Source organism: Protomyctophum bolini (assembly GCF_963924005.1).
Source record: "Protomyctophum bolini genome assembly, chromosome: 9".
Taxonomy (NCBI): Eukaryota; Metazoa; Chordata; class Actinopteri; order Myctophiformes; family Myctophidae; genus Protomyctophum; species Protomyctophum bolini.
In genome coordinates this window covers 40326098-40341988 of record NC_137870.1, presented here as the reverse complement: position 1 = coordinate 40341988, position 15891 = coordinate 40326098, and the positions used below count along the sequence as shown (strand labels likewise).

General features: G+C 41.8%; 1 protein-coding gene across 2 annotated transcripts; it reads left to right on the top strand.

The window, feature by feature from the left end:
* The first annotated feature begins 3149 nt into the window (after positions 1-3149).
* Positions 3150-15859, top strand: siae (sialic acid acetylesterase). Of its 2 annotated transcripts, none has more exons than XM_080772509.1 (10): positions 3150-3348; positions 5412-5573; positions 6350-6504; positions 7404-7542; positions 7742-7910; positions 9525-9610; positions 10248-10381; positions 11537-11691; positions 13164-13350; positions 13667-15859. In XM_080772509.1, the coding sequence occupies exons 1-10, from the start codon at positions 3288-3290 to the stop codon at positions 13916-13918; spliced, it is 1500 nt and encodes a 499-aa protein (XP_080628635.1). In that variant the 5' UTR covers positions 3150-3287; the 3' UTR covers positions 13919-15859. The 2 variants fall into 2 exon arrangements, with proteins under 2 accessions (XP_080628635.1, XP_080628634.1); XM_080772508.1 differs by having other exon boundaries at positions 7730-7910.
* Positions 15860-15891: the final 32 nt, after the last annotated feature.

The following is a 15891-nucleotide window of genomic DNA, read 5'->3' as shown; positions in this document are numbered from 1 at the left end:
AGATCTGATCAGTACTCTCTCTCTCTCTGTGGGAGATGTGTGCGCACTCTCTCTCACGCACGCACGCACGCACGCACGCACGCACGCACGCACGCACGCACTCTCACACACACACACACACACACACACACACACACACACACACACAGTCCATCGTTGTCGTTGCATGTTTTTGGCCAAGGAGCGCTGTGATGCTTGGTGTGTTGGTCCGGTCATAAATATAAGGCATATTTCAATATGGCCTAGGCACCCTGTCTGCCTAGGTCAAACCCAGGATCCTTTGGAGGCAGAAGATGTTGAAGGCCTCTAGACTGTGTATGTGCCACACACACACACACACACACACACACACACACACACACACACACACACAAAACTATATGGCTCACAGCCATCCATTATCACCTCACGGAAGACAATAGCAACACATTCCTTCACATCACACATTCAAAAGAAGAAAAAGGAATTAAAAAAAAAAAAAAAAACTAACTATAAATGCACCAAATCTCTGTGTGTGTACGTCTGTAATCCATGTGTAACTCGACGAGAACCGTTCGCCCCACCTATTTCAAATTCAACACACGCGTTCCACACCCCCACAGGGAGTGCACTGCAGTGCCCAGTGTCGTGTCGGTCGGACCCACGGTTGTCCAAAACCGCACTAAAGGCCTCTTCCCGGGCCAGAGCTGACATCACAAGGTGACTCCAGACTCCGTATTTAGGCATGCCCAAATATGGAGTCTGGAGTCACCTTGTCCCACCAACTTCTGACATCATTCTGACATCTGCACTACATATTTGGGCATGCCTGACAAAGAACTCCATATATGGGTATAAAAGGGGATCATCACTTCTGACATCACGATAAGTGCAGTCGCCCACGGTTATCCAGAACCGCCACAAAAGTCCTCTGCCCGGGCTCCTGCGCAGGCTCCCATGGGCACTGCTCTATAGTAAAATAAAAACACACACTTTTCATATGAGGGGGCAAGGGGGCCAGGTTGTACAAATTGTGTATTGTTTCAATTTTCAACCTTTACCATTTTTTTTTACAAATAAACAGAAACAGAAACAGCAGCAACAACAGAATACATATGCATGGACATTTTATGTATGAGCACAAAAACATAATATAAAACAAGGAAAGACAAGATAAACAAGTTTTGAACTTGTGGGTATACAATGGGAGATACTGATGTTCAGAGTAGTGTTTAGTTGTGTTTTTAGTTAACATTTTATCAAATGACAAATACAGCCATATATACTAGTAGGGACTCTTCTGAACAGCATTTTTTTTTTTTTTTTTTAAATGCATGTACTGTACAATTGCAAAACAGCTGTAATTCAATGTTCCCCTTGGAGTAGGGAAATCTATTTCACAAACACCGTTTGGAGTCATGCCACTGAATTCAATTATATGCATGCTGTCACATTCTAATTATTTATGTGATTAAGTATTTGACTGACTTTGTAAAATTCAAACAAATAAATTATTGCAATTGTGCTGTGGTTCTGGTTCAGTTTCTAAAGTGAGTGGGTGACCAAAGCCATCCGTGATAATTAAATTAGTTTCAGGGCTGATAGATATAGTCACTTTTGGCTTCCAAGAATGGAATTATCATTACAGACTGCAGTCTGGAAATATTTAGAGAAAGCCTCCTATACTATAATACAAATTATTGTGTTAAAAATAATAACCTACTGGAATCTTCTACCTCTTAGTTATAACAGGGTATAGGACTATAGTTACTATAGGCTATCAAGGGACAATAATTTAGACCCAGCTGGGACATGTACATAAAGAGACCACCACGACTAGTGGCCTAACAATAGCATGACAAAGAGCAAAGCCAAACTACTTGCCAAATACTGCTTTTTGAGGCAGTTTGTGTGGAAGATGTGCCATGTGTTGTATCCTTAGGTCAGGTGCCCATGAACTGTTCTGTCAACCCTGTTGCATTTGTTTCTGTGGGCCGTTTCTGTGGCCTGTTGTAGCGCCACCATGAGGCTGATTTGAAAACTGTCAAGTGACATTTCTTCCTCAGCCATAGTGGGAATAGGCATGGTTTGGTATATACACTGCCATGTCTTCCTTCTCAGAATGCATTTATTTCATGTGGATTCCAAGAGATTCGATTTCCCAAAAGTTTCGTAACTGATCTGACAGTGCCTGGACATCAATGCTTTGATTGTTCTTAATATTTCTCAAACGAGCCTTCACTTTCCTGCAGGTCATTCTCTGGGGTGTTTTGGAACCAAACACATACATATTCAACAAAAATTGAATCTGAAATCTGAATCCCCCCCCCCCCACACACCTTTTCCCCCCTCACTGTATATAAGTTTCTTTTGATATGATATGATAATAGGCTACCTTATAATCACCAACATGAATTATGTTTATTGCTAGACTATTGGGGCGTGTTGGAAAAGGGGCGACCATACCTGTTACCCCGTATTTATATGTTGTTTCTTCTTAGTTTATTTGCCGATGGGTTCTCATAAATCATATCAGATTATTTTCTTTTCGCAGATAAATAAACCTGGGGTCCGAGGCTATCTCAGATTGCGATTCCTGATTGAGGGGACGTCTTGGGTGCTGCATAACCTCGCATCACCAGGCTTTCCACCGCCTCGGAGGAAAGCCTGGTCTCTGTTCCAAAAGTCCGGGACCGGATGATATGCCTACGTCACGTTGTAGGTAGCTTCCCAAACAGGATGTACCCAAAATAATCCCCCCTCCCCCGCGATCAAAATGTTAGTTCCTACCAATTAATATGCTTCTGATGCGGCGTACTTTAGTTTCGTTGAATTTTAAAATACATAGCGTAGCGAGAGTGCGGCACAATGGCAACTGGCGAGTAAAGTCGGGGGGGAACCAATACTCTATGGGGGGAACTAACATTTTGATCGCGGGGGAGGGGGGATTATTTTGGGTACATCCTGTTTGGGAAGCTGCATACAACGTGACGTAGCATATCATCCGGCTCATACCGAAATGAAATGGTGCCCAGGCTAGGTGCTGCATGTTCCGAAAAGTATTCTAGCTCTGTTTGTCCAACGTAGGATCCGTACTCATTCAAAACATGTTGACGGAAACAAAAAGAAAAAGGCACTGCACAGCGTCAGCGGGTGCATGCAGTAGCCGATCGGGCACAACTTAAGTAAATAGTATTCCACTGGATTGTCAGACTTAATGATGGCTAAACTCGTGATGTGATTGATGAAATTATAATACCATGAACACTTACTGTACGTACGGTGTACTTTAAACGAGTGTGGGCTCAATGTCTCTCTGCACACATGCGTGTGTATTTTACACGCTTTTTTCATGCTATTATGCCGCTGGTAAGTAGGATACAGTAATTATGCTCACGGTTTGTTCTTCGGCATTTAGCCCTGGGTCTATATACTCGGCATTCTAATCTAGAGTACTAACTCTGGCAAGAGCATCTTATTGGGGCGTCGATCGGTTTAATAGCGATTCTTTGCCAGATCCTTAGCCCCATATGTGCCCTCTCCCTACGCTCATTCTGTAGCTCCGAGATGAGGTCACACACTAGGCCCATCCCACGCGTTTCAGGAACGGCCTTCAACGGCGCAAGCTTCCGCAGTATACATTTCTTATCCTTACCACACCATTAATCCAAAACGTGTATGGACCATGCACCTTTACACTAATTCATACATAGGAGCGGCGCAGAAAATCCCGCCGCTCCTATGTATGAAAGCCTTTACGTCCCGTCTTTTGTCAGTCGCTTCCATGTTTATCAAGGAAGTTGAAAAGCTTTAGCGCCTCCCCGGCGCCTCCCCTGGTCGAAAATTTCCAACTGACTTCAGTTCACTCGACATGCACGCGCACACGCACACTTCCTTGATAAACATGGAAGGGACTGACAAAAGACGGGACGTAAAGGCTTTCATACATAGGAGCGGCGGGATTTTCTGCGCCGCTCCTATGTATGAATTAGTGTAAAGGTGCATGGTCCATACACGTTTTGGATTAATGGTGTGGTAAGGATAAGAAATGTATACTGCGGAAGCTTGTGCCGTTGAAGGCCGTTCCTGAAACGCGTGGGATGGGCCTAGTGTGTGACCTCATCTCGGAGCTACAGAATGAGCGTAGGGAGAGGGCACATATGGGGCTACCAGATCCTTAGCTCTGGTCCATAGCCTTCTACTGCTTCTACGATTCTGCCCTGCAGGCTAGAAGCAGTAGAAGGCTACGGACCAGAGCTAAAGAAAGTGTTACAATTACTATAGTCTGGTTGCCCTGTTAGGGCAAAAACACTAATTATATTGTTGTATTTTAGTGTGTTAGTGTGTTTAGAGTGTTAAAAAATTACAAGAAATTTGGCAGGCATTGTCTTGAAATGTATATATGTTGAAAATAATAATACATTTTATTTATAAGCCGTACAACAAGTTAAAAACAGTTGACAAACTTGACACAAAACACAGCTTGCAGCAGAAAACACAGATCAATCATAGGCCTGCCTAAACTTTTTAGGTGGGTTTGAAATAAGGTGATTGAGTCCATGTTTCTTATATCAGGGGGGGGGGGGGTAGCCCCTCTCGAAACCCTACATAAAGCTTTTATGAAATTTGATTGTCGCTTTACGTAGGGTCCCTGGTCATGCTAAGATTTTCCAATGCGATTGTTGGAACGCGGATATAAACAAACTCAACCTTTCTTCGATCGGCGCGCTATTACCACGCTTTTTATTGTGTTCGTTTACGAATGTGCGAACTATAAGTACCTTACATACCTCTGATAAAATCTCCTGTGTCGCGGAAGCCGTTAAGTATTTTTATTCCATGTTTGATTAAAAATGCGCTTTGATTTCTTCTTGTTTATTTACCGTTTATTGTACCGCCTCCCGATGTGCGGTTGGCTTTGCGGGCTACGTCCCTGCCTCTGATCTGCTCCGTCATAGCTGTAGCACCACTAGCTAGCCAGATAGGCGGTACAATGAGGTGTCAATAAACAAGGTAAGAAGAAGCGACATTTTTAATCAATCATGGATTAAAAATACTTAACGGCTTCCGCGACACAGGAGATGTGTCGGTATGGTATGTAAGGTACTTATAGTTCGCACATTCGTAAACCAAGACAGGTAAAAATGGCGTAAAACCGCGCCGATCGACTTCTCCTTACGTGTTTACATTGTATTTGTGTGTGCGTAACTGGCGGCAGCCCAGCGTGAAACAGGTCCCAATGTGTAAAGTAATCAAAGTGTCAGAAACTTTACTACATTCGGGTTCTGCTTGCGGGGCTAGGGGGGGGGGGGGTGTTCCAGAGGTGAGGGGCAGAGCGGCTGAAAGCTCTTGACCCCATGGTGGACAGACGGGCAGGGAGGACTTTCAGTTTGACGGAGGAGGCAATAAGAAAGAAATGCCTTGTGTTGTAGGTGGCATCCTGCGCTTTGCATCCTATTATGGAGACCACATGGTGCTACAAAGGTCTCCAGAGAGAGCTGTGTTGTGGGGCTATGGACCTGATGGCGCCCAAGTCACCATCTCTCTGTCAGGACCGGTGACACAGAAACCCCCACCAGTCATGGTGACAAAAGGTGAGCAGTGAGTGAGCAGCACCTATCATCAGATGTGTTGCCATTCAAGAAGCCGATGTCGGCAAAATGTTGAACCAAATACTTATGTTCAGTGGTTGATACAATGTGGGTATTGCAATTGTATTCAGCATACACCAGCACATCAAAAAACGTTAAATGATTAGCAGAACAAAAATACTGTGGGAAGGGAACCCATATGAGTCCATCTTAAACTAGCCCGTTTGGAACCTCACAGCAGAGGGTGAGGTTCCAAAAAAGCCCGGCTATAAACACCAATTAAGAGAAAACTATTTGTCATTTGCATCATGATTAATATTAATATTTGTTTTACCAGCTGATAATGCTGTCATGGTTACATTTCATGCAGGCCTGTGAAATCGAAGTCTAGTTTCAAACCAGTAGCTAAAAATGTGCTTTTTGACAGGTCAAGAAGATAATGCAGCATTTATTGCAGTGTCAGGACTATAATATTAAAACAATATTGTTGTGCTTTGACTTCCCATCACCTTGACTTCAAATGTTGATATTCCAGAACTAGCCTGGAATACAGACAGACTTGTTTTCTTCTTTTGCTTGCTCAAAAGAATGTCTGGAGCAAGTTAGTCGGGATTCCAGTCTAATCCCCTGTGTTGCAGGCTAATTAGACCCTGTTTCATGTACTGTATTACTGTATGTTTCAATAACCTCATGACATGGCTGAACTCTATAGTTGGAAATGATGACTGCTTTTGGCTGATGAGTGTATTTCTGGTTAATTGCATTCACAACACATGTAGGCATATGGCGACTCACCCTCTGCCCTGTTGAAGCTGGGGGTCCCTACAATGTGACAGCAGCTCTTAAGGACACCACAGTCACACTGGCTGATGTTTTGTTTGGAGATGTCTGGCTCTGTGGAGGTCAAAGCAACATGTCATTTGAAACATATCAGGTAGGCCTAACACCAAGTGATGACACACCGAAATGAGCAGAAAAACTGGAGCGATATCAAATTGAAGCTGATATGGGTACTCTCTCCTGATTTGTTGAAAATGTACAACCCACCTGGAAACTTATTTTCTGTTTACGGAAGAGCTGGAGAGTGGGGGGGGGGGGGGATCTGAGGTTGAGAGAGTTTTGGACAAGCTCAAATTTAGAACAAATGTAAAGTGGGAGACTGCCAAGAATGGCTTTATAAGTGAGAATATAATATGTAGTAACCTGCGAGATGTTTAAGAGTACCAACCCACTATGGCGTACACCGTACAGAGTACAGTGATGGGTCCTCTATAGGGGGAGTTGGTTATGAACCTCAATGCAGCATGAAACAAGGGGTCAAGTTTGAGGAAACTTATGCCAAAACAAGCCTATTATGACTCAAAAGTCAGCCTTGTGAATTTTGAAGCCGTATGATGTAAAATAGGGCTTGGCGTGTCACAAGTCTTTGCCCAAGACCAGAAGAATATTCAGGTCCTCCATCCTAGACTCTGTCAATCCAATCACAATCTGGGAGACACAATTGCTATTTTCCCATAAACAGGACAGTGGTTGAGACTACAACTGAATTAAACCTCTTCAAAATCTTTGGAGTTGTTTCTAAGGACAGGGGTGTAATTTGTTTTAAATGTGGTCTTGAAAGGCTGGTACTGTATCAGTGATTAAGGGCTAGAGTTATAATTGAAGTTGAATCAAGATTCAGATACTACAGAATAATATGTTCCTTCATGTCGCTTGTTTGACTTTGAATTTAATATCAAGAGAAAGTTAAATTTAAATGAATAATAATTAATCTACGATAACTCTTCTGGCATTCATAGTTCACAATGACATTTGTTCCTTTAATTCCAATAGATTTTCAATGCATCTGAGGAGTTGGTGCTGGCAGTCAAGTACCCGCATGTTCGGCTCTTTAAGGCTGCCTTGGAGTTAAGTACAACAGAAATGACTGACTTGGCTCGGGTGGAACTACCATGGTCTGTGCCAACAGCAAGTAAGAGTACAATAAAATGAGCAGTTCAGTTTCTTTGGTAATGTTTTAAATTGGGGGGGGGGGATGTTTGGATTCAATGATATGATAAAGTGTAATAGTGATTTGTTTAACCTAGTCTTGTCTGTCTGTCTGTCTGTCTGTCTGTCCGTCCGTCTGTCCGTCTTACATTATGTTTATTGATGGGCAGAGATTTTTCCAGGAGATTTGTTCCACTTCTCTGCAGTGTGCTGGTTGTATGGCCGCTACATGTATGACACCCTGAAGTACCCAGTGGGTTTAGTGGAGTCCTGCTGGGGAGGCACACCTGTAGAGGCATGGTCATCTTCCAGAGCTCTGCAGCAGTGTGGACTGCTGGAGGCTGAAGACAGGTAAGGAGATGGCAATGCTACACTTCAGCCAACCTGTGTAGCATGACATTCATGCTGTGCCGCCCTAGTACTATATTATCTGTATTCTGTACATATTGATTGAGTGATTCGGATAATTTATTTTTAAGAGTTTGTACAGAGGTAGAGTTATACAATAATGCTAAAAGGATAAAAACAGAAATCCCTGAGGGCTTGTCTCCATTGTGGTCCTTTATATTCACACATAAAGACCTACAAGAGAATCAAGGGATGCCTTTGAGGTTAAGAATACCCTGGCATCATGCATAGTCAAAATGACATTGGGCGAATGCTCCAGCTAGTGTCCCCAGTGCATTCCTACTGACCACCAAGGAGATCCTGCTGCTCAAAAATATTTCTTGTTTACATTTGTTGCCATTTTCCCCCACATGTAATGGAATAATGTTTACTACCAAATAATACATGAAGAAAGAGCATTCCAAAATGTAAAAAAGAATCCCCATAAATTAAAATGTTTCTTGAAATAATGCCATTATCTACTTTTATTTATTGTATTATATATATTTTTTTTATTAAGTGCAAATGAAAATCAACCAACACAAACAATACTGCAATATCCATAATGCTTTGCTGTAGCTTCACCCACAATGTTCTATGGCTTGGAATATTTTGACTTGGCTAGGGCAGCTGCCTGCACCTCCCATCATTGTACTGTATTTTATGTGTACTCTGGCTTATACTGTACAGTACTGTATGTGTAATGCTGCACTTGTCTATAGAGGGTATGCGCGTGACATCATCATCAAACCAGGAAGTTATGCAGGAACGCCTACTAAGTGGCAAAAAAAAAAAAACGACTTTCTGGCCTCGACAGCCCATACATCCAAACAGAAAAGTCCTATCTGATTGCATTAAACAATGTTAAACTCACTTTGCATGTTGCTTTGCCACTCGATGTGCCATTCACTTTAAGCATGCGCATACCCTCTATAGACATTGGGCATTGGGCAACATGAACTATTAAAACTTGTCAGTGGTGCCTGAAACTGTAGGTCAGGTTCCTTTAGTGATACAGTAAAGGTAGATCAGTATAGCTTATATTTATTGTATGCACTTCATATAATACCCTATAGTACATTAATGGAGATACGGTTGAAAAATGATGGTGAAATGTTTCCCATGATAGCTAGCTAATAACTAGCTTTGAGGACCGCCCTCAAAATAAAAGACAATTTCTTCAATTAAACTGATAAATATTAGTACAACTGAACATCACACTGGCTCGAGTGGCTGGATGGTAACCGCAAGGTTGTCAGCTCGAACACGGGCTCCCCCAGAGTTAGTGTCGAAGTGTCCTTGAGCAAGACACTGAACCCCTAATTGCTCCTGATGTGCTGGTTGGTGCCTTGCATGGTTTCTGCCGTGTGTATGAATGTGCGTATGAATGGGTGAATGTAATGCACAATCTATGTAAAGTGCCTTGGACCAATTTACTGTATACCATTATGAGCTTGTGTACATTTCTGCAGTGTCCATGTCCTGTGAATAGCTTTTCTTTGGTGACTTTGAAAGGTTACTTTACATTAATCACACCTTTTAATTGTGTTGTTGTTGTCTTCCATGAAATGATCTCAGTCCTAAAAGGAACAACTCTGTTCTATGGAATGCAATGGTCCATCCACTTCTCAACATGACTCTCAAGGGTGCCATCTGGTACCAAGGTACTGTATGTCAATTACGGCTTGGTCCACTTGGCAGAGCACGTTCCCACCTGCCTACAGATTATACAAGTCCATCTTCTGCATTCTGCATTACCCTTTCAGGGTATTTAATTTTAAAATGCTCACGGGGTCATTTAAACATCTTTCTGGGCCCGTTTGCTTGATTCAATCTTTAGATATTTGATATTCATAGATTATTCATGCCCCCTACTATACAAGCCCATTGAACTTCAATTCCCATTTTCATTCCCCTCCAATTCAATAGCTTTTTTTTTTAATTAGGTGAACACAAAATCCAGAGTAGACGTTAAAATTACCCCAGAAGTGTTTTCATTTAAAGTGAAATATCCCTTTAATGGAGTATATTCATTTATTTCAGAAACTATTAAAATTGACCCTGGGTCCCTTGGATAATTATTTCTATTGGTCACTGATTGGAATTCAAAGTGATTGTTAAAATGATGCCCTAAAAACTGGTTCTGAGAGACATCCATTGAGCCAAAATAGAAAGTACCGGTAGATCAGCTACCAAAACAGACCAGGCAATACTGTATGTTTGAACCCCATCTGTTTGTTCTGAGCTTATAGCCCTGCTATGTTGTCCTCACATAAAGGTTAATGTAGTCTGTGTCCTTAGGTGAGGACAACACAAAATATAATCAGGAGAAGTACAGCTGTTCCTTTCCGGCCATGATTGATGACTGGAGGAAGGCTTTCCACGAAGGCTCAGGGGGACAGACGGCATCAGACTTACCCTTTGGTTTTGTCCAGGTTGGTTGGTTTTATTTCAAAATGATGAGTTTCAAAATGAGATATTCACCACCAAATTTAAATTACAGTAGCTTTTATCTGGTAGGGCCAGGCAGACCTATTGGCCATTATTTTACTTTTTGGACGAAATCGATAGGCAATTATGCAGCCGATGTCTCCCAATTTTTAACCACTGTAGAGGCAGATAAAGGCCTCTATAGAGCCCAAAGCACCAAATGGAGCAGCGACAGGCCAGAATATCGTAGAAGAAAAATAACTAGAAGGAATGAAACACGTTTGCAGAAAAGACACTCAAGTATACTCAGAGTAGTGTTTTAGGTATCCTGATACGTGTTGTTTGGAGTATGTTTGGTAGATGATGAGAAACCAGCCAGGAAAAATGCCAGATGGAGAGTTGTTTGTCCTTTGAGTCAGCAAATGGCCAACGGATAAACAATTGATATGGAGAGTCACTGAGGAACGATTTAGTCCTGCGAGTACCAATACAACTGTGCATTCTGTCCCCTATGTCCTATGAAAAGGACATAAGCACAGTCAGGTACACACTTCCAGTAGTAAAGAGGACGGGAAAGGGGGGACCGGGGCACTAATGGAGGGGCTTTGAATGAGAGGAGAAAAGATATATACACCTTGATGAAATAAATTGGCGTATTGTATCCTGATAGTGATAACCTATGCATAGAAGATTTGAGCATTGTCTGCCTAAGACTGCTTTGTTGTAACCTTTATATGCATGGCAAATCAATATCATTACTAAACATCATCGACAGACTGGTCTGTCATTCCACACCTGGTCATCTGAATTCTACCCACTAATACTACACCACTTTCAATGTGTCCATATTGGGCAATGGGCATGTCATTATAGGTGAACGTTTTCAAAGTTTTTCAAAATACATTATGTTGAGTAGTTCTTAAGTGGTTAAATAAAATTAAGTTGACTTTATCTGTATATTTACTTTTTCAAATTGATTGAAACATTTTGTCAGTTTGACCCTCCCAAATCTGCATCGGACCAAAAAATATGGCATCGATCAGGCTTTATTACCTACTGTAGTCAGTCTGTCATGGAAACGGTTCCTCCACAAAGACAACCATCCCACAGCCTAGAGTTCTCAAAATTCCTTAGTTCCAATCATTGTTTTGTTCCCACAGCTCTCCACCTTCGTAAAAGGCTCCACAGATGAAGGCTTTCCCAACATCCGCTGGCACCAGACTGCAGACTACGGCTTTGCTCCCAATCCACGGATGAAGAAGACATTTATGGCTGTGGCTATGGACTTACCAGATGAAAAATCTCCATATGGCACGTAAGAGCATTATAAGTATTAAGCTACCGGGGTATATAGCAATATTTTTTAAAGGGGCGCTGAGGTGCTCCTGGGGAAAGGTAGTTAAATACATTCAAGTGCATAGAGACACACGAGGACTACAAATTTCATGCCCCCAAATGAGACAGCGTCCTCACTTCTGCTCCGTTAGAATGGTGTACTGCAGACCAAGCCCACTTACTTTTAAAATGTAACAAAATCAACTGAAGACTATATTGATTTGAATAAAATATATTGTGGTTTCTCAATAGAGGATGTATTTCACATTTAATTTACCACCTGTGAGTTACCCATAATGTTAACGGAGCAGAGGGGAGATGGCAGACAGAGAACCTGACGCTTTTAAGGGACGTCACTGCCTTTACGAGGCTACGCGCGCCGACTTGAAAGAGTGGAATTCTCATGCATCCCGATCCCGACTGACTTTGTTCATTCATGTCTATATTTTGAACATGTCACGGGCTTACTAATATGTTCTACCTACCTCGGAGCTCCGGCGGTGTGTTTTACCGTAAAATTTTATTTGGCTGAATAGTTGGGAAAATAACCCAGCTAAATGGAGGAGTGACATTATATCCTGACATTTTCATACCTAGTGAATTCTCCTGATGAGTATTAATAATTAGTCTTGCAAGATGCTGTTTAGATAATTTTCCTCAAATGAAAAGAAACACAACAAATATATCTGGGTATTTAAAACCTCAAGGGATACGACCGTGACATATATACCGTGCGGCGTGCGCCCACTTTAACTTATATTGTATAAGTATATTATAGTACATTGTGGGTTTTATATTTAGATGAATCAAACATACGGGGCACTTTATTAGAACGCGAAAAAAATCGCTACAGCCTCAGTGATCAACCAGTGAAATAAGGGTATTTTATGATATCTCTCATAGGGATTGCATTGACAGCTGCAGTACACCGTTCAAACAGACCAGAAGTGGGGCCGCTGTCTCATTTGGGGCCGTGAAATTTGTAGTCCCCGTGTGTCTCTATATTTTCTTCATTTCATCCAGACATGATACTGCCCTTGTTTCAGTATCGATGTCAGTATCATGGTCAGTATAATGTCACAGGGCTGTGAGAGGGAACGGTAACATGACGGGGCCTTGACAGCCCTGTGAGAGGGGCCTGACCTCCATATACAATTCTACTTATTGCTTTATTACCGGTACTTTTTTTTTCTCTCCCTGGGAAGTGGGCCAATAATTAATCACATACTAACAGTCCAGTTTAATGTGAAATCGATGAGATGTTACGTTTATATTTTAATCGGGTGTGGGGACATGGGGTGAGTCCTTGATATTGGATTGGGGGCACTGGCCCTAAAAGGTTGAGAAACACTGTTTTATTATGGAGGAATATTTTGTTCATTTAATTGTTTGGTTTTCAAAGCCCTGCAAATGAAGAAAAGAACATAATTATGCAATGCATTTCTATTCCAGTATCCATCCCAGAGACAAGCAGGATGTGGCTTACAGACTGATGTTGGGGGCAAGGGCAGTGGCTTATGGGGAAAAGGACGTGGCATTCCAAGGGCCTTTCCCTGAGCAAATCTTGGCCAGCGAGGCATATCTTAACATAACCTTCAACCAGAAAATCTCTGTCACCCCATCCAAAGACATCTTTCAGGTAATGCTCGTAGTGGAAGAGTAACTCTAGGTAGTTCATTGAGTTTTGAACGTGAACATATTTATAACGATACAGTACATGTATACCTAGTACAAGCTAAATTAGCCCATAATGATCTGTGTCATTTTAGATTTTTGCGTTGACTATTCAAAAATGGCAGATATAGAGGTGCATGTGTTTGGTTAGACATACCAACAACAGTCCTGTGTTTGATTGATTGAAAATGTATTTCACAGTATGTAGAATGGGTACAATTTAGACTCCGACTACATTTATTAATATGAATTCTACAAAGTGACTTCCCTTTTTTCGACAGATCTGTTGCTCAGTGGCGAGGGCTCCATGCGGACAGCTGTCTGTCTGGCTTCCGGCTCCCATTGTGCACTGGTACCCAACCGTCGTGCAGGTGTCCACTAGTATGTGTCAACCTGCTGAGCATGTCGCTGGCCTGCAGTATGCATGGGCAGACTGGCCCTGCGATTTCAAGGCCTGTCCGATCTACAGCGACAGTGGGGTCTTGCCTGCAGCCCCATTTAGAATCAATCGCTGGCCAGCAGCCGAGGAGTAAAAACTAGACGTCATCATCTGGCCATGCTTTTTACTGAACTTTAACTGCTGAGGCTACAAGAATGCCACATGCTAGTTAGATGTCTTTATTATCCACAAGGGAAATTGTTTTGCTCAGGTTAATGCGTATACATTCAAGACAATAGGCCTACATAAATATAACAATACCATAAAACACCCAGCAAAGTACTAGTAAAATCATTCTAAAATTAATGTTGGTGGTCCTTGACGTGAAAAGGTTTATATTTAATATACTGGCTAAACTACTACTGTTCTACTCAGAATGTGCCATATCCACGTGCCTTGTTGTATTCTTCAGTGTCCTATATTTTAGTCTAGAAGAACCAAGCTGTGTATGTAGAAATACATATACTTAATACTTCAATTAGTAGGTTCTTTATATATTCTTTTACAAAACATCAAAGTTGCAGTTGCATTTTCATTTAATGAAAACAAATAGCTTTTACGTTAACACGCTTGCTTTTGTGTGCACACAGATATCCACCACATCAATGTCTGCAGTTATATCTGCAGACCAGCGTGTGGATTCTGCAGATCGGTTGCACAATGCATAATTAAAAATATTAATTTGAGTATTCCCATTATATCCAAGTCCCCCAGCTTTGTCTGCTGTCATGTCCATATACGTTACAACAGAAGAGGCGCATTAATGCAGTGCGTATTGCGTAATGCGCACAAGGCACAGTGGAGGGGGCACGGTAGGACAGTCGGTAGTGCTGTCTCCTCTCAGCTAGAAGGCCCTGGGTTCGATTCCCGTTTGGGACGCTGTGGGCGTGTTCTCTCCTCCGCATCATCAGTGCCCATACCCGAGGCGGGGTTGGCAAAAGGACCCTTCTGTGTGGAGTTTGCATGTTCTCTCCGTGTCCCGTAGGGTAGGTAACCTCACAAAACACATGCAGTAATCCTGGTCTCTAAACTACCTCCCCCTGGCCAGCCTGATGGAGGGGAAAGGAACTGGTCGGAATACTGTGTTCCTTCCACACGCTACATCCGGCCGGGGAAACTCCCCCGTCAATTCATAATTAACGTTGGAGGCCTGGCTCACAGACTTAACTGGTTCTGAACTGAACCGGTTCCCAAAAGGTCTGAGTGTAGCCTACACATTTGTACACAGTTAGACGTGTTATGGTCATTCATGGCTAGCTCTTTGTGTTTCTGGTCATATTTTGTATAGTCCTTGGCAAAAATTGATTTTTTACATAAATGTCCACCACAAGCCAGCATGGCAATGACCCCTGGTTCATAGTGAATTCGTTTTAAGAATAACATATCAGTCCTGGTAGATCCCAAGCTGGAACTGGGGCCATTTAGAGCTCAATTCCCCCCTCTTTCATCCCCAAACATGCAGAAATGATTTAAGTACGTTTGCAAAAAGTGAGGAGGGAGATTCAGAAGATATTGTCGATAGATATTGAGCTTGACCCAAAACTGTTTCTATTAGGTCTTTCTTTGCCCACCTGGCCATAAGATTCAGAGTAGCGAACAAAGATTTCTGGATTTATGTTTACTACAAGCCAAAAGGGCTATAGCCTTATCGTGGAAAAAGATAGGCAAACCCAGTATTGCTCAGTGGTTTAGGGAGTTATCATTGTGTCTTCCTCTGGAAAGAATCACGTATACTTTAAAGAATAAACAGGAGTTGTTTGATAAGATATGGGGAAAGTTTATTCAATATATTACGGTTAATGACTTATCTTATTTAATGGGGGAAATTGTTTAATCTTATTCTCTGCAGCTGTTTGTTTTTGGTCTTGTTTGTTGTTTGACTCTGTTATTGTTACCATTCGAGTGCCATTATTATTATTATTATGTACGTACTGTATGTTATTGTTTTGTTTTGTTTGTTTTTCATTTTAAGTAATTGTATTGTCTGTATTATGTATTGTTTTGTTTGTTGTATTGTCTGTTTGTAAAAATAAATAAAAAATGCAATAAATATATTGTTTAAAAAGA

What these genes read in the sequence shown, in the direction of transcription:
- siae (XM_080772508.1), top strand. Translation starts at nt 3,288, where the DNA reads ATGTCTCTCTGCACACATGCGTGTGTATTTTACACGCTTTTTTCATGC. An exon ending in ATGGTCTGTGCCAACAGCAA is followed by an intron (nt 7,543 to 7,729) that starts GTAAGAGTACAA and finishes ATTGATGGGCAG; the next exon opens with AGATTTTTCCAGGAGATTTG. An exon ending in GAAAAATCTCCATATGGCAC is followed by an intron (nt 11,692 to 13,163) that starts GTAAGAGCATTA and finishes TTTCTATTCCAG; the next exon opens with TATCCATCCCAGAGACAAGC.